The 18,819-nt window shown below is 32.6% G+C and overlaps 1 protein-coding gene across 5 annotated transcripts in view; it reads right to left on the bottom strand.

Moving 5' to 3' along the window:
- Positions 1-18,819, bottom strand: part of PPFIA2 (PTPRF interacting protein alpha 2) — a 359,412-nt gene that overhangs the window by 30,863 nt on the left and 309,730 nt on the right. For all 5 annotated transcript variants that reach the window (XM_054696184.1, XM_054696186.1, XM_054696183.1 and 2 more), the window contains exon 22: positions 829-910. In XM_054696184.1, the coding sequence (XP_054552159.1) occupies positions 829-910 (82 nt within the window). The remainder of the gene's footprint in view (positions 1-828; positions 911-18,819) is intronic.

Genomic DNA, 18,819 nt, shown 5'->3' with positions numbered 1-18,819 from the left:
GGATATATGGTAATGAAAGTGGGTGATTTAATATTTCCAAATTACTTGAAACAATGGGTTTTAATTGCTTCTGTCAGGCAAGAAAAAACTGGATTCTTCTTTGTTCTGACATTGGCATACCCAATCATTGTCAACAGCCCACAGTAGAGAACTAAATGGAAGGAGCAGTGAACACAGCTGCTAAGTGGCATGAAGGGGTTCCTTGTGATCAAGTTTGTAAACCCTTTCCTGTCTGTACTCTGCTGCTTTCTTCTCTACCCAGGAACTGCTTTATTTTTCCAGCCCCCTATGTTTTACGTGGAATGAAGAGTGTAATTCTTATTTCATTAAAAACATTCATCTTAGAGAAGTAAAAGGACTTCTGCTTTATTCCAAGTACCTAAATCTAATTGACCCCTAAGGTTTAAAGAAATGGATTCAGGAATGGCTCAGTAGGCAACTGAGTGGCAGTAATGGTCTTGGATAACACAATTGCTCAACAGGTGATTCTTCTTTGTAACCTACACTATAGTACTGGGACTGATGTTTTCTTGAAACAACAGAAATGTGGCTCAATGACTGTTTCTTCTCTTACTCTAGATATGAAGAGGGTAGAATTTAGAGACACTTCCTTTTATCCCACTGAATGCTTCCTTCTGCCACAAAGGAAAATATCTGAGTAAAATCACAACAATGTCACCGATCCCTAAATAAAGTAAATGTTCCTTTTAAGAGCTACTCCAGACTGTTGGAAAACTATGACTTCGGAAGCTGTCTTTACTTGATCCTAAACAAAACTATCAAATCAGTCTTGATTGATATAAGAGCCTTCAAATTTAGTTCTCTTACCTCTAGCCAGGCGACCACAGTAGGCCCATCCCACTGGGCAAAAGGTAATCCCTTTCTCCGAGCTTCTTCCAGAAGTTCATGCCTGAAGTGTACAGCAAAGATTATATCAGCTAATATGGAAAATGATTATTTTTAATGACAATATTTTTAAAAAATCCTTACAAGCTTTTTATGAGATAATATAGAATATCAGAACTCCTTCCTTTGAATAATAGACACAAGTCATTCGTTGATGTTGAGTGGAGTGAACTGTTTGATATCTAAAAATAATTTTGTCCAACACATATTCAACAGAATTCAAACATTAAATATTAATGAACTAAGAAGTTGAATTTTATTATCAGCAAATATCTTACACTTCTAATAAGAAAATGTTCATATATGTATAGTCAAGCAACCGTTACGGTGGATCTAAATGTGGTTGGTTCTGTCTGCCTTGATCACTTCCCTTTACCTCAATCATAGAAAAATTCCTTTCTATGGAGGCAGAAGATAAATTTGTTTATTTCAGCCTCATTCAAGAGATGTGCTTGATTTTAGTACACTTTTCAGATGCAGATGCCTAGTCTACCTTAGAAATTTAGTATTTTGTCTAGACTACAAAATTACTTCTCATTTGAAGAGAAATCCAAGGAAACTGACTTCCACTACTACAAAGCAATGTAAAGTGTAAAATGCAATATTGTATTTCCTTTCATTTATAATTACTACTGATTTTAATGAAAGTGAAACAAATCGATGCCAACAAATGGTTGCTTCTGATAACAAAAAGATGTAAAGAGCCTTGACAAATGCATCTTTAATCACTGTCCTGACTACTGAGTCTTTAGAACTAATACTCACTTACAAACCAAATTATGATCATTCATCATAGAAAGTACATATTTTCGTTGAAACTAAAATTGATGAATATCTAGCTAGAATACATTGTAAAACATATCTTCTGTTCCTTAGTATTCTTTTGTCTCACACATGAAAGAGATGAAATGTAGTTATATATTAATTGCTTTATTTTGAATGTATGTCATTTATGCTTAGGAATCTATCATTAATATCACAGATGAACGCCAAAATGAAGCATGATTGATCCCTACTATCATTCAATTATTTACTTATTGAGGTAAATAAGCACACATATATAATAGAAATGTATAATATGTAAAAACCATATATAACAAAATATATAATAAAAATTCTTTTCAACTGAAGAGTTTTATTTATTTGCAATGGCTATTATCAGCAGAAATACAATGGGGTGGGGAGCAAGGAGCTAGGATGTAAAACATCCTTGCAGCAGCTGAAGAAATACATAAATCAACTGCTGTTGCATTTGAGGAGCTATGAAGGAAAGCAAGGTAAATTCTGCATATAACCTATTCAGCCCCAGGGAAAATGAATAGTGATATTGATGCCTGGAAAACTAAGACTTCCTCACCTGGATTGCTTTTCCATTACCTATTCCTTTGGGCTTCCCAAATGGCATTCCTTCATCAAAAATCATATTCAATTATCCTAGTACCACTGTGACACATATATTGATAGAAATGGGTTGAAGGGTCCAACATCCTAGCATCAGGTACTTATCAAGCATCTGTTATTACTTATCAAGCATCCGTTATGAGCTGAGACTTGTACTTGATATGGAAATAGACATGGACCAAAGTTTCCAGGTTAGAAAGAAAAATGCAAACATGTGAAACTGCCCTAAAATGTAGCATGATGCACAAATTGATACTGAAACTTGCAGATTCACATTGGTTGTGAGGATTTGGAAAATGGTTAATCACAATGGAAACAACTGGAAAAGGTTCTGTAGCAATTCAGCTGGTTATGAAGAGCAGGTAGGAAGGAAAAGGAACTGCATTCCAAGCAGGATTAGCATAAGGGAGGATGGGAAGAGGCTGGATTACTCATGGGGAAAGAAGAAAATACACATTTATAATTAGCTTCTGCTACATTTATTTAAAAAGCCAGCAAATATTCACTCAACAACCAGGAAGCACATAGCATTTCACAAGTGAATTATATGTTTTGTTAACAGCCAACTATTTATTGCACTCTAATAAGAAATGTGAATTTTGATTAGTAGTTACTCAAGTTGGGTAGAAAGAATAGTGGCCCTCTCTAACATGACAGAAAATATTTTGTTCAAAAAGCTTTTGTTCAAATACTCATCTTGTGATACTTCCAGAATCTGTCTCTCCTTCTGAAACTTCTCCCTCTGCCTTTTTCCTAATTTCTGGCAATAGGTTCCTAAATGCAAATATTTTTTATAAGACTTGCCTGATTAAAAACCTTTTTATTGCCCAAAAAATAATGGTCAAATATCTTAGCACAACTAGAAATACTCTTATTCCCCTAACCTGGTTGTCTCCCTCACTGCTTTCGCTGCTTCTGTTCAATCAGTACTGAAATATTTGCTATTCCCCAAACACCCCATTCTATTTTACCCTCTGTGACTATGAAATGCCTTTACCTTGTGCCTCTTTGTATCATCTGCCTCCATGGAACATCCCTCTTTGCATAATAATCAAGGCAAACTCACACTTAGCCTTTGACACAGCAAATGTTTTAACCTTCCTATTGGATCCAAGACTTCTCCCAGGAAGAATTAATTTTTCTTCTACACAAATACTATAACTTTTATGTACTCCAATTGTTGTACTTATTATAGTTCTTGTTTAGAAATTAAATTTTTCTTTAAATGTAATTAAACAGATTATAATGAAATTTATTGTAGTATTATTATAAAGCTATATCTGTATTCTTCTGAACCTCTTCATATTCTTCTGAGCTGCAATATTCTGATTTGAAAGAGCAAAGATTCCAGAGGTAGAGAATCGAAGTCTGGAAACCAGAAAATAATAGCTGACATTCATGTATTCCTTACTATGTGTGAAGCCCTATTTAAGTGCTTTACATGTATAATTCATTTAATTTTCAAAATACCCTAGTAAGATACATATTGATACCTGTTTGCAGATGAGGACACTGAAGTAAAAAGGATACATAGAGTCATACAACCAGTGAGTCCAGAGCCAGAACTGTAGCCCTAACCTGGTGACAGAGTCAGCTCGCATAACCCAACACTATTCTAATTAACCTCTAGATGTTTCATCATTAAGAAAGCAGGATACTAGCACTGATAATATTTGATGAAAAGGTAGATTCCTATTTTTATCTTTTTTCTTGTGCTCATTTGTATTTAGAAGTAGAATATATATATATATATATATTTGACCCCCTGGCTAAAATATAGTCTTTGTCCCCTAACTATCACTGGTGTTAATCCTCAAAGAAATAAGAGAAAAACTAAGCTGTGGGTTTTCTTTTCTTGTTACTCCCACTAATATCAAATTCTGCATCTTGTCCAGAGGTAGGAGGTTAGTCTCATTTAGATAATCAGGTTAGAAAAGCTGAATTTGTGTAATTCAATTCAATTCAATTGATTTTGTGCAATTGTAATACAAAGTAATTCTCTAGTTGGAAAAATGTATCTTTGAGGCTTATTTACTTATTACAGAACATGGCAATTACTCAGTTATTGAGATAGCCAGAAGAAAAAATGTGTAATTTCATATCAACCAAGAATAAAGTATAAGCCAAAGTAACTTGATAGTTGAAACTATTTTTTAATGGTGCTGCATAGAGAATAAATTTTCCCTACATAATGCTAGTTGCAAATTTAGTTATATTTTGCACTATTATTAATTCTAAAATTTATCTTGTTCCATTAAAATTCAATAGTCAGAAGGGTAAATAGGATATGATCTCAACTTTCAAACTGTTAATGGGCCACAACCCTATCATTTAGAAATCTATACTTGTTGATAAATTCTATAAAAATAAAAATAGCATATTTGAAAGCTGTTTGAAATTCTGGCTAGCAAATGTGAATAAAATATAATGCCACCCAATTTTTTTTTAACATGTGCAAACTGAAAATGTATATCTTAATTAACATAATTATTCTAACAGAAATATGTCACGAATCCTAATCAGCTGCTTCAGAGCATTGATTACCTAAATATATATATTTAGCTTCATAAAATTAAGAGTTTCAAATATAACACTAACAAGGTTGTCTTGATTTTTACAGCATAGCATATGATGATTTTGTCTGTGTGCAAGTTCAAGTGTATGGATGTTTATGAATCTTATTGTGGCACATTTTCACATGCCGAGCATATAAACATCCATTACACATTTAAGTACTGTTTTGTTTAGAGTATAAGAAAACATGCTAGGTTGTTCAGAACTGAAATAACTTGATTGCATTAAAACCTAAGTTCATTTATATTTAAACCTTTTTTCAAGCTGCACTAAAATGGAGGGCTTAGTCTCAGGAAAGAAATTTAATTTATTTGTGAATTTGAGTTGGGATTTACATAATTTCCTTCCTTACCTTGTTTTGAATTTAATCACTTTCAAAACCATTAAAAGGGTATAAACACATGTACACACAAACAAATGTGATGGAGCAATACAATTATTCATGCTGTTTACTGAAAACTAGAGGGGCTTGTATTACTTTTCATTAAGCAATCTTACTTTTATAAGACACTGTGGCCTGTTTCCCCAAGTCACCTCTTGATTGTAAGTTGGGGACTTGTTGGAGGAACAGTGGTAATTTTTCAGATTACTTGGATACATTTAGGTTAGACCAGATTGCTTTGTGCTTCATCTAATTTTGAGCTCACTTTAACTCAGATTTGAAGTTTAGAGTGCACTGTTGCTGCAGTTGTATATATTTTCTCATATTCTTGTGTGAATTAGGAAGTCGATAGTAATATTTGTAAATACAGAAAATAGAATTCAATCACTTAAGGGTACTCATCAAATAAGTGGGAAGATTCAGCTTATACTCTTGTCTTGACTCCTAACTCAGTATATTCTTTGCACCTCTAACCTTCCCATGTCTTCAACTGTGTTTGTACTATGGCCTTCTCCTACTGTACTAGGGAAATGTTTTGAGTACCTAAAATGTATAAGTTGTAAGAGTAAGAAAACAAATTTTAAAATTAAGGCAATTATAGTAGTATCTTATAGTTTGTAATGACAGTGCATCACCCATGTAATTTTCAGTGTTTCATTCAAGAAGAATGGGCAAATCAAGTTTTGTTTCTTGGTTTTAAATTCTTTGTGAAACTTAAAAATCATCAGAATACGTAAGTCCAATATTATACGATAGATTGAGAATGCTTTAAAACTCCAATGTCCACAATATTTATTATTTAAAAAAAATAAGAACATCCAACCTGCATTTGAACAGCATGATTGAATAGAAATACTCTAACCACAACTTGCCTTACATTTTTAATGCAAGCTTACTGAGCTTTCCTTAATATCATAAGTTATGCTAACTAAGGCAAATACTGCAGTGTTAAATAATTAGTAAGTATAGCTGAAAATTAGAGAAGAAAAATATATAGCAAATATAAATCACACTAATGAACTAATAGTACAAAGGTCATATCTTATACTGGTATATGAAATTTTCATGTAGCTGTGACACTCTTCATAGCTTTCATAATAATTGTATTTCATTGGAGTCATTGTATTTAACTCCCAAAAATGCTGCTTTAAACTTAAAAAGGAATGACTCCCCCCCATGCAAAGTGTTTTAATGAGATGATCATGTTAAATACTATTTTTTAAATGTTATATAAAATACCTTTTTCTTCAATGTCTAATTTGTTTTAGGAATAGATAACACATTTTAATCTTAGTTCAAAAATATTTCAAAATTTGCAACTATAATCTGATTATAATAGATTTAAAAGTTTAATTTAAAAATTAATCAGTAGTACAGGGAACAGCAGAAAGAATACACAAAAAGAAAGTTTCATTTCAAATCAAGGATTGCTTTGGAATCTAAGTGCCAAAGTCCCGGTAGAGAAAACCCAGCATTAAACACTCTTCATCTAAGAGCGGTTCCAGTAATTGACAAATAGTTTTGTCTCATGAATAGAATGCTGGTGGAAACCCCAAAGCACTAAGGGACACAGGGTAGATCCAGGCATGCAGCACAGTCAAAATGACCAATGGGACCTGCAACTATGACTTAAGTCTGAGTGTTACCCTAGACCCCAGAAAATGACATGGAGAACTAGGGGAAATGAAGTCTGATATGTCCCCCGACATGTGTCTAATAGAACCAAAGAAACAGAATTGCATGAAACACCAACATAATTAATTTGAATGTGAACATTTCTCTGAACCAATGATTCTTTTTATGGTGTGGAAATGAATATACTTTCATTTTCATTTTAGATCAGAGGCAGTGCAGCTTGTGTTACAACTGAAAAGAGAAATACTGAAGAGAAAAAAAAAAAAGAGGATGGTGCTGAAAATAAACATGTTCAGCAGCCATTGTGATTCCACTTACCCAGATGTGCTTTTCATGAGATGGAGAAGGGTGGATGGGAAAGAAAAGCACACAAATGTTAATGGATACATTTCAATCCAAAGAAAGCCATGGAATAAAACAAGAGCATCATTTCAGATGTGTGAAAGCTCAGATATGAGAAAGACATGGTGTCTTTTTCTTCCCCCATGACACACATACTCACTGTATCCAAAAGCATGATCAGGCTGAGGGCAGTTCTAATAGTTGACCAGCAAGTCTGTCTCTTGAAAATGAGCCACTCTGAAACATGCACGACCACATTTTTCCCAGCCTCCAGTATACCCCAGGAGGAAGTCAAGCACTTCATTAAAGAACAGTTTTTACCTTAGGGCACTACTGGGTTATTTTACAAATGGAAGCAACAACTAAGAAATGGCACTCAGTGTCTTACACAGTCTCATAAACCTACTGTGAGAACTCAAGAGAAAGTACAGTCGACCTCTGGAGAGGCAGTAACTTGAATAAAGCACAGGCTTCAGGTCAGAATATCTGGATTCTAGTTCTTAAACCTGGTTTTGTTAAGATTACTAGCAGGTTCTGATTTTAATTTCTTCAATTTAATTAAGAAGATATTTGAATATTCTGGGTCCATAATGGATCCAGGTTCGTTATTCCAACAAGTGCCATAATAAAAGATAGTTGCATAAATAGGTCAGGATTAGTAATCAGACCATGAGAAGGTATAAAGGAATTCTATCATTCTTCTCCCCTTGCCACATTATATCTTCTTCCATTTGAACTGGCAAAATAATGTTGAGTTTGCACCAGCTGAGTCTCTTTCAATAGAAAAACTTATTTATCTGGACAGATGTTAATAAATGCTGCTCCGAGGAGGAAAAAAAAAAAGTGAACTAGGCTGATTCACCTATATTACCAGAAATTATCACTAAAATGATACTGACTTCAATGTAGCTTTTGAAGTAGCCTACTTGATCCCTGGATATAGTAGAGGCACTGGGAAAATATGGAATTTAAATAATTCAACAAAAAGCCATGGAATATTATTTTAAATTCTTTGTACAAGCATAATAAACCAGTTATTAGAAAAATAAACTTTTAACTCATAAAATATATTCAACATAACAAAATATGAAGCAGAAATCCCTATTTCAGATAGTTGGCAAGTTAGAATTTCCTTGTTTATTGCACAATCATTTATAAAGAAAAGTTTGACAAGCAATGGAACACCCTGCACAGGCCTCCTCCAAATGCATTCATTCAGAGAAACCATGTCTTAGGTTATTCAGTGGGCATTTTTGAGAAATGCATATTCTTTGATCTTAACTTCAGAATAACTGTGGCAAGTTCCTTAAATTTTCACATAAACAAAAACATAACATCCAGATAGACTGGCAGCATAATATCCTAAAAAAAATTATGGCATTTTTTTCACCCAGTACATACCATGAATTAAAGACCAAAAATAGATAGCTTTTAATTCATTAAAATGGTTTTCTGGTCAACAAACCTGTGAGCTCTTTAAAGAGCTCTGAAGTAAAGGCAATTTCTGAGCTTTCCAAGCAAATTGCCAGATGTATTTGTGGTTAGTTATTACCATGGACAAAATAATTGTCCTCAACCTATGAGCTATCTAAGAATTGCTCTTCAACAAATCAAGTTGATTAAATCTGCACACTAGAATACTGATATCCCATATATCTTTCATCATTTTAAAAATAGAAAACATGTATTAATAAAAATAACTATAAGAGGAATTATGAAAATAAACAGGAAACACACATAAAAATATTTCTCAAAAGTATTGCTTAAAGTTCTAATACATTTGTTACCAATTTGCATAAGTTGCTTAATTTCTTAGTGTTTCCATGAACTTTTTTCTCCATAATCCATTAAAGTAAGAGCAATACTGACCAGCTATCTCACTTTAGAATATTAAGTACATTAACTCATGAATTTCAAAATATATTTTCTATGAAGTACAATAATCTATAGTCATAAAATCTCAGAGATTTTTGTGGTAATGTATTACAAATCTATTAGGGTAATATATTTTGCAGAGTTGGGGTTTTTTCTTGTTTGGATGAAGTGTTTAATTCATCTTACACAAATTATTCTTTCCTACAAGCAGTTATTTATAGTAACAGATAAGCTATTTATTCTTTTTTTCTCTTCTAGTTTATGAAGATGATAAAAGCAACAGAAATTCTGTGAACTATAAAAAAAGAACAGTTTTTAAGTTATCTAATTAATTACATCAAATTCAATTATTGGCATAATGCTTTCTTTGGTCACATCAGCATATATCCAGACACAACAAAAACTCATTATGTCTGACATAAGCCTTATAGTCTAACACAGGAGCCTTAAACTCAATTGTCTCACTCTGAACTTCTAGATCGCTAAGGAAAAGAATGGACTTTCTGTTCATAAACTAGCCAACTTTGGATGTAAACCTTCACATGAAATATTTCACACATGTGCTTCCTACATGGAATATAGTTGTCTCTTTTTAAAGTTCACGTTGGTGACTCAGAAATATTTTTAAATCTGTTATGAACACCAGATTGGGGAGTGAAAAGTTAGAAATGGAGTGGAAATGTTGAATGAAGGAAGAACTTCTTACAGTAGGTGAGATTTGAGAATATTTAATTGTTGCTGGCCAAAACACAGAAAAGATCAGTATTTGAAAGTGTAAGAGCAGATGGGAAATTAGCACAAAATGAGTGAGAAAATTAGAAGGGGTGGCCTTTAAGTAAAAAAAGAGTGCCCTGCCTTTCAGTAAGAAGTGGGAGAGAGTGTGAATTGGGCAGCAAATAACAAGAGCCCTTAGATGGTGTCTTCTTTCTTGTCCTGTAAAGTAGAATGTGAACTCATCTATAGAGGATCCAGACTTGAGGCCATTGGAGGTCTCCAACAGAAGCTGCAGAGAGTAGAAAGAAGACTGGCTGGTGAGTGAAAAATACTGAGATTACCAGGAAGTGCTGAATTCCCAAAGACAGCCAGTCCAAATGACCCTGCTGTGATATTCTCCAGTAGGATGGAGGTGTCCAAATGTAAACATGGAGAGAGAAGATTCAACAGTGACTGTGTTTATGACATATGCATGCACACAGATTAAAGAGAAATAATGACATTTAGGGATGTTTCATTGTATTGAAATTATGGACTTGGAATCTAAGCTAAAGACAGAAAAGGGATAATATACTGGTAAAAAGACACAAGCTTTTAAAAAGATGATAGGGACAGTTGATAAAGCAATCTGAAAGCAGAAGATTATGATTAGGAAGGATTGATAAAATTAACTTAGAAATTTTGGAGTCAGAAAAATTTAGAGCTGATGGCAAGATTCAGAATATGACTGTCGATAGTGTCTGACCTGGAGTAGAGCATGACACCAGAAGTGATGAAGCTGTGAAAATCAAAGATTAGGATGAGAGTAGTAATCCAAATGGCTCTAAGAGCACTCCAGGGTGATGGCAGGACTGATTTTATAGATAAAGGCAGGTGATAGGATACAGACAAAATAAAATGCCAGCACATTTGTAGTCATCCTTATAAATAAAATATGATGGTTCAGAAGTTTTTCGCGTGGCTCATCATCACACTGCTTCAGAAATAAATTTTCTTACAAGTTAATACTGACTTCAAGTAGCTAAAATATCTGAGATTCTTTAAAGGAGGTTAATACACTTCTAAGAATGTTATTATTCACTTGCTTAGTAAACCTAATCCAGTCAAGCCTAAAATTAAAAAAAAAAATATTATGTAGACTATGAAATAAAGCCATTTAATTATATGTTTGTTGTATGTACATAAAATATACATATGCATATTTTTGAATGGAAAGCTTTTAGAATAGAAATTTCTTTTACAAAATCCTGGCAATAGGATATAGATAATCACTGCCCTTCTTAGAAATATTGGAGGAAAAACATGGAGGAAAAGCTGGCTTCATAAGTGGCTAATTTTAAATAACTATGGGATGAAAGCACATCTTCTAAGACCTTTTTAAAATACTGTATGTGCTAAACCAATATAAGATCTTATGTTTGTGGAAACAAATGTGGAGAATTCTTTCTAGATGAAGTTGTCAGCACTGTACTGAGATGTAAATTAATTAGTTATTTTTTAAAAGGAATTTAATTACCCTTGCTATTAGACATTGACTTTGTAAGTTTTATTGGAATGAATAATTCTAGCCTGATTCAAGCACACATTTAATTTTCTTACATAGGTTATTTATTAGTGATCATTGTTATTCTTCTATCAAACTTTGGAATATTATATGAGATTAATTATATCAGAAAAAGATAATTTTATAAGACAACATTTTGTGCTTTGCAATGACCCTCCCCTGGTCTAAAAATAAAGGTATTTTGTTTGAATGTATTTGTTGCTCAATTTGAAAGTTGGAATGAATCAGGTACAAAACTAATTTTTTTCTAGAGGGAAAATATGCTACTCTTTTCAGAGTATAAAAACAGTAAGGGATTCTCTCTTGACTATATACAGGCCGCTTAAAACTATATAGGGCATTCAAGGTTCAGCTGAAATACTGAACTACATATTCTTCAAATCATAGCCTTCACCTGAGATTCTAAATAAGTGAAAGGAAAACTGAGTTCAGACCATCTGCAATTTTTTATAACACAACCCCTAAGAAACTATGTTTCCTCGTGTGTGGAAGGAAATCACAGATTCTACCTGAAAGGCCCTGTGAAAATTATGAGAACTATAGTAGATGTAAAGTGTGTACGACATTACCTACCATACTGAAGAAAGTAAATGAAATACACTGCTGAACTCATTATGTGGTATTTCTACAGTATTTCTGTCATCTACATGTCTAGAACATATCTAACATGTTTAAGAGCATACATTATTTTTAAAAGACTCCATTTACTCTTGGTTATCAATAAATCCCTTCCTATTGCTGTAAAATAATCTTATAAATTCTTTACATTTATTTTGGAAAACAACAGTGAGGTGACCAGTCTTTAGCTTGGTGACATATTTTAAATAAGAACATTAGAGAATTTTAGGCTGTGATCTAAAATTTTTCTCATTTTGCTCAAGACTAGTGACTTAAAGAAGGGACCATGGCCCCTGAATTACGCAAATGCAATGATTTGTTTTAATTTAATCAAGACAAATGATAGAGTTTTATTTATAAAAGGAGGTCACTCTTCTAGTTTATGTAACGATTATGACTTTTAATTCCATATTAATAATTTTTATTTTACTCTTTCCATGTAGAAAAATGTTTCTACTTGGCAGAAAATGTGGAGACATAGACATTATATAAAATAAAAACATACATGTGTTTGCATATATCAAAACAATAAGGCAAATGTCAAAACACATTAAAGATTGGGGCCTCCACAGCAGCGCAGCGGGTTGAGCACCACCCTGTGAAGCTGTCTGCAGCCTCTGCAGTGCGGGTTCGATCCCGGCCAGCTGGTGAGAATGCCACATGGTGTAGCAGACCTCTTCTGTCACGCCTGCTGCTCCCCTCAGCAATGTATTTCTGTCATCTGCCTGTTCTCCCTGCTCTGCCTCTGGTGAATCCTCTCACCCTCCCATGCCTCTGGCCTGTATCCTAGCTCTTGTATAAAAATAAATAAATCTTAAAAAAAAAATTAAAGATTATATGCACCAAAGATATGCCTAGGATTTCTGTTCTACTTACTTTATAATCTATTCACATAGTATTGTCAGCACAAAACTGTAGCCCTATGCCTTCTGTGTTCTTTTTCTTTCTTCAAATTAAACAAACTCATATAACTCTATCTTCTATCTGTATCTGTCTAACTATTAAGATGCTTTGGATTTCTTAGTTTTATTTTTCCTAATAAAGTTCAATGCATTTTGACCTTTAATCCTTTCAGTGTTCCTATTTTTTTAAGTTCAAAGAATTCTTACAATATTCCATGGTTGGAGTTAGCCAGGGTTATCCATGGTCAGATAACAAAGCAATGATAGTTCCACATCAGTGCAAGTGGAAAAGACTAGTTCTGGAGTTCTAGGTAGGAAAATGGGACACATTTTTCCAAAGATATATTGAGAATGTTGGATATAGTTTCTGAAATATTCTATATTACTAGATCTTTTTGAGTTGGTTCTTGAGCAGTGCTCACCAGTAGCCAATTCTGCACAAAATAAAGCCTGGAATTACTAATTGATCTAAGTACAAATATCTGTTTCACACTAGGCCAATCAGATGCTTTTGTCTAAAAATTAAAAACTTGGAATGGAATAGGATGCAATACAAAGTATGAATTCTTGACAATACTCTAGAATTCACTTATTGTTTGACATAGTGGAGGTGTTCTGATTCTTCTGTTTCTGCTATCTCTGAGATATACTATTTCAATAAATCCTCCTTGTGCTTTATCTAGCCAGATTCAGTTCCTACAACATGCTTTCAAAGTGGTAGGGGTGTGTGTGTGTGTGTGTGTGTGTTTGTGTGTGTGTGTGCATGTGTATATGGGGATCAAAGACATTTACTTTACATATAAGCAACACTTATATGGGAAAATGTATTTAAAGTTTCTAATACACACCCTGCAAATTAACCTCTGGAATACAAGTCATTTACAAGTTTAATTCGGTACCTAGGCACTTAATAAATATTTATTAAATGAAAGAATGCTGTGGAATTTCTGTGATACCTTTAATTATATTTTCAGACATTTATTTTGCTTAGAGATATGCAAACTCAGAACTTCCAAATGCCAAAGATTGAAAATTCAGTCTCAAAACACATTAAAGAGGGCACAGAAGGATACTCCTAGGATTGCAATGGAAATAAATTAACTAAATCTATAGAGCTTCACTTTTATGTCTTTGAAGTTCTAACATAAAGATTCACTGGTAGTGATTAACTCTGACTGCCATGCTCCAAGGATAAAACTGCTTCTCTGGAGGATGCTGCTGATAGTTGTGTCGGATGTTAATTTCATTTTAATGATGTTGAAAATTGATTTCATATATGACCCATATTTATTTAGCAGTGCTACCAGTCAGGAAAATATAGCAAATCTAACAAAGTAATATATTGCCTTATTGTAGCTTACTATATTGTAGCTAAATATTGAAAATTATTTATTAGTATATTAATATTCCTATGGTATCTTTCAATCTAAGTCTCATGATACAGAAGAATTCAGCACACATATATGGTTTAATTTAAAAAATTACATAGTGTTAAAATGCAGGAGCAAAACACAAGCAGATAAAGATACTAAGATCAAAATTTCAGAATTTATATTTCTGGAGATAAGTAACCATTCAGTAGGTATTCTTTTAATAATATAATGCTCACTGATTATAGGACTGTCATGAGAATTAGGCAGGTGTATTTCTATTGAAACAGACAACTTCATCTTTAATCCTAGAAGTCTCTAAAAATAAGCTTCTTGAAATCAGTTGATTCTAGAAATGAACATCCTTCAGGTTAATTAACACGTATAAGACAGTCCAGTGTAAGTCTTCAGATTGAGAGTATAAAGTAGAAAAATAAGCATAAAATTAGAATAAAATATACTTGTAACATTTCTGAACCCGAGATAAGGAGAAAAATCTAAAATATTCAAAGACAGAGAGAGAAGAAAAAGAAATTCTACATGTTATATACAAAGGAGTGACAATCGATTATAGACATAACTAGAAGCAATTAGAGTTCTTTCTCCTAAGTTCTGAGGAAAAATTATCTTAAACCAATAGTTCTACACTTCTGTCAATTATCAATTATTTTTAGGGGTAAAATATATCTCCAGGGCACTAAGGATCTAAAGGGTGATAAGGCACACACCTTATCATCACATTTCTAGATATGGTGATATGGAAAATTAGTGGCTAGCTATGTTACAGGAGGAAAAGAGTAAGGAATCTGATGAAACAGTAATACAACTATATTTAACATCTAACAAAAACTCTACCGTAGGCAAAGGTGCTAATGATAAAAAATTGTATTTCCTTCCTTTTGAGTTCATAGTACCTGTTGCTATCATAACATCTTTTTGGAAATATAATATTAGAGATTTTTTTTTAAGGAAAGTTGTGCTTTTATGCATTGTACATTGGAATGCAGATCATTCTGTGTCAGGTAGGCTTATCTAATGTGTGGGATCAGTTTTTGGAAATTCATTTTTTGTCATATACTTAAATCATGTTCTAACAGCTGTAACAGAGATAAAGCTGACATTTTGATCTCCAACGCCTTACTATCAAATAGATTCTAAATTTAGTTAAAAAGAGAGATACCATTTATTAGGCACTAAAATACCTACATTTAGATTCAATGCAAAATTGAGGGGGTTAAATAACATTCAGAAATTGTTTTTTTTTTTTTTTTTGATATAGCAGACATGTAAGTTTTTTACCGTGCAGCAGCTTCTATTAGCCATGGAGTTATTTTTTTTTTTTAATTGTATGGTTTTCTTTAGTTGGTCATCCCAAGCAAGTAACTTTAAGTTTTAGCCTAAAACACTAGCTGGGTATTTTAGAAGAAAAAGTAAGTTCTTGAAGTTCAGGGTGACAGGCATAGAAGTGAAGAGGAGAAGTCCTCAGGTCTAGTTGCTTGAAATGTAACTTTTAGATATGAAAGAGACGATTAGTTGGATTAAATTGAAAAGGTATTTGGATTCCAAGAAATGAAATGAAGGACAGACAAGATCTTAGAGAGAAGGGATACTCCAGAGGGGGCCCACATCAAGAAAACTTTGGAGAATCATAATTCTAATATGAAGACCCTGATTAAGAATAATAAGTACCTCAGTCTTAAACATGAGGAGAGCTGTATACCGTTAGGCTATCAAAAAATTAAAAAAGAACTTATCAAACTTCAATAGGAAGATCAGAAAAAGTGATGCAAACACTCAAGGCTTACTAGATGAGTTTCTGTTTGATGCAATTATTATAGGTGTTAACTGTAATCTATATTAGTCCATTGGGGAATTTTTTGAGTCAAAGTTAAATGAAAGTACAACAAAGGCATGAAAATGGAGAACAAGGCAGAACAATAATCGGTTTACTTTTGGCCAAGGTAAGATGTATTTCTGATGAAAGAATTGCACCTATGTGAATATACCCAACTCAGGAAAGCAAAGGCTGACAAGATGTTCTAGGACAGTGGGTGTTTTCCTACTTCTCATCATAGGACAAGGATGATAGTTAGAAATATAAGAAAAACAAATAAGTTAAAGTAAAAGTAGAATTAAGTGGAAACACAGGATCTAGTAATCTGTCCTACCTTTGTGGATTTAATTTGCTGAATGGTAGCATAAACTGCAAATTAGACCTTTATTTGAGACTGCCAACATTACAGATTTTTGAACTTTGCAATATTTTGGAGTGTCTTCAATGCTGCTCTCTGAAAGTATCTCCCCCATATGGTTTTTAAAAATGTGTCATAATGAACTTCTTAAGATAACAATTTTCCTAATTAAATCACAGATTTTCAATTGTAGATACCGGATATCCTAGCAAAGTTGAAAAAAAAGTTTTCTCCAGCTCTGGTTATTCCCTGAGAGACGAATGAAACTCTGATATGAATTTTGGGACATAGGTCTAAGTTTAAAATTTTGTACTAGAAACATCATTTTACTTAGTGAATGGGAATAAAGAAGAAAAACTGCTGGTAAGAAACTACAGTCATTGCAACCTGACGTGCAACATTTCAAAAAAAGTTGCTCCATTTTTGCTTTTGTATATTTTTTCAATAAAATATATTTGATTTTCCCCCCATATTATAAGACCAGCATTTTTGAAATTCGTACATAAAAAATATATGATCTTTTGAAGCATACTTAAAGAGAATATGGTATCTTTAAAAAAGAGAATGAGTATTGTTAAATGAAATCTTAAATAGTTTAGGAAAATCAAGAACAAGTGAACAGCACTTATTTATATATCCCCTGGTCACTGGTACAACATTTATGTTCATAGAGCTCTTACTATGGGACAATCAATAAGAGGAAAATTTCTGTCCTTCCATTAATTAACTCCACCTTGCTTTGTTGGATCCATCTTAATTATATGTTTGCCTTTATTGTAGTATAGAATGTTCTTGCTATTCTTCATACTAAAAACATTCTATTTAATACATTTTGAATTACATTATATCAAAACATCACAAAATAAAATACAAAAGATCAGCATAGTGTGATCTTTGAATTAAGTCTAGATTAAAATCAGTGTCTGATTAAGGATTTGAGAAATAATTCCATAAAATTAATATCAAATCTATTCAACAGTGTGTAAAGTTAGTAATTACTGAATTTTAACTCTGTTATTTTAAAAATAATTGTGTCCTTAGAATGTTTAACTTTAGTTGTCATTAGGAAAGACATTTGACTTGGTTCTGTAAACAACGAACAGGTGATATATTGCCTCAGTAATCAGCCATATATGCAATGGGAAAGCTGGTCAGATTGCCATTATTTAAAATATTTCACTCTAAGAAAATTGGGAATTAAGTTTAAAAGGAAATAAACTGAGTCCATTAGCTAAGCTGCATTTTGATTATTCTAATTCATTTAGACTTGAAAATATTTCAAATAAATAAAACTGAACATGCTTTAAGCTTGAAGTAGGTTTGAAAGAACCTACAAAGGGGAAGATTTTTAGGTTTTTTCTGAATGAGCAGTCATAAAATTGAAGATGACAGTCTTTGATAGGAGTCAATTCAATGAAAACATTTCAAACATCTTGTGATAATATTTAAATATATTATTTTTGACCAATGAGAAAAGAAATATTTGTTGCTATAGGATATATTTGAATATTTCATTGTATTTAAAAATTAATGCTCCCAAGGTCACTTCTTTTTTCTGCACAGTATTGCTATCGAATTTGGATACATGTTTACGTTCAGTAAGTTATAAATTAATGAAAGAGTTAAGATTGAACTTGCAATTTGTAACTCCGTATCTCCTTACTGTTAGAAAATATCTGCAAAGCAAATGAAAAGGCAGATATGAGGCAAATTCATTAGCTTGAATATACAGCCATGTAAGCATGTATGTTACAATGATGTCAGAGCCCTGAGTATTCATTCATAGGAAAGAAGGTTAACATGAAAATTATAAGCAGAATATAAAACACTTCTAAGAGAAAAGAAAAGGAATAATTTTTTGATATTTTCTGGAATAAGAGAAATGCTTTGGCTTTTAAAGAACATGTTCTAAGGGTGCTATTTCATCACCGAAAATGTTACTATGTATTTAAAAAATGTGCTATTTATGGATCCACTTGCTTTCCAACAGCTGCTAAGATTCAAACTTTGCCAATTTTTCAAGTCATGTAAATGTTCCATATTATATGTGAATGAAAAGATACACTATCAGTTTCCTGACAGATGCATAACAATCTGCTGTAAGCCTAAAATAAGTTTATATTAAATCAGTCAGAGAAATGTTCTCCTTTTGAATACTCCATTTTTAAGAGGAGATACTTCAGCTGTAGTTAGAAAATCACAAAATTGGGATAGTACACTGTCTCATTTTATCACACCAATTCAGTATTGAATTTTTTATCAAATAGAATATGACATTATTTGTAAGGCTACATATAAACATTTTAAACATACTTGAGATTTGAAATAAATGCTTTGGTCTCTC

Source organism: Talpa occidentalis, unplaced genomic scaffold (genome assembly GCF_014898055.3).
Source record: "Talpa occidentalis isolate TD23 unplaced genomic scaffold, MPIMG_talOcc4v2.1 talOcc4.16, whole genome shotgun sequence".
NCBI classification, from domain to species: domain Eukaryota; kingdom Metazoa; phylum Chordata; class Mammalia; order Eulipotyphla; family Talpidae; genus Talpa; species Talpa occidentalis.
Note: the sequence above shows the minus strand (reverse complement) of the source record. Positions and strands in the feature narration are given on the sequence as shown.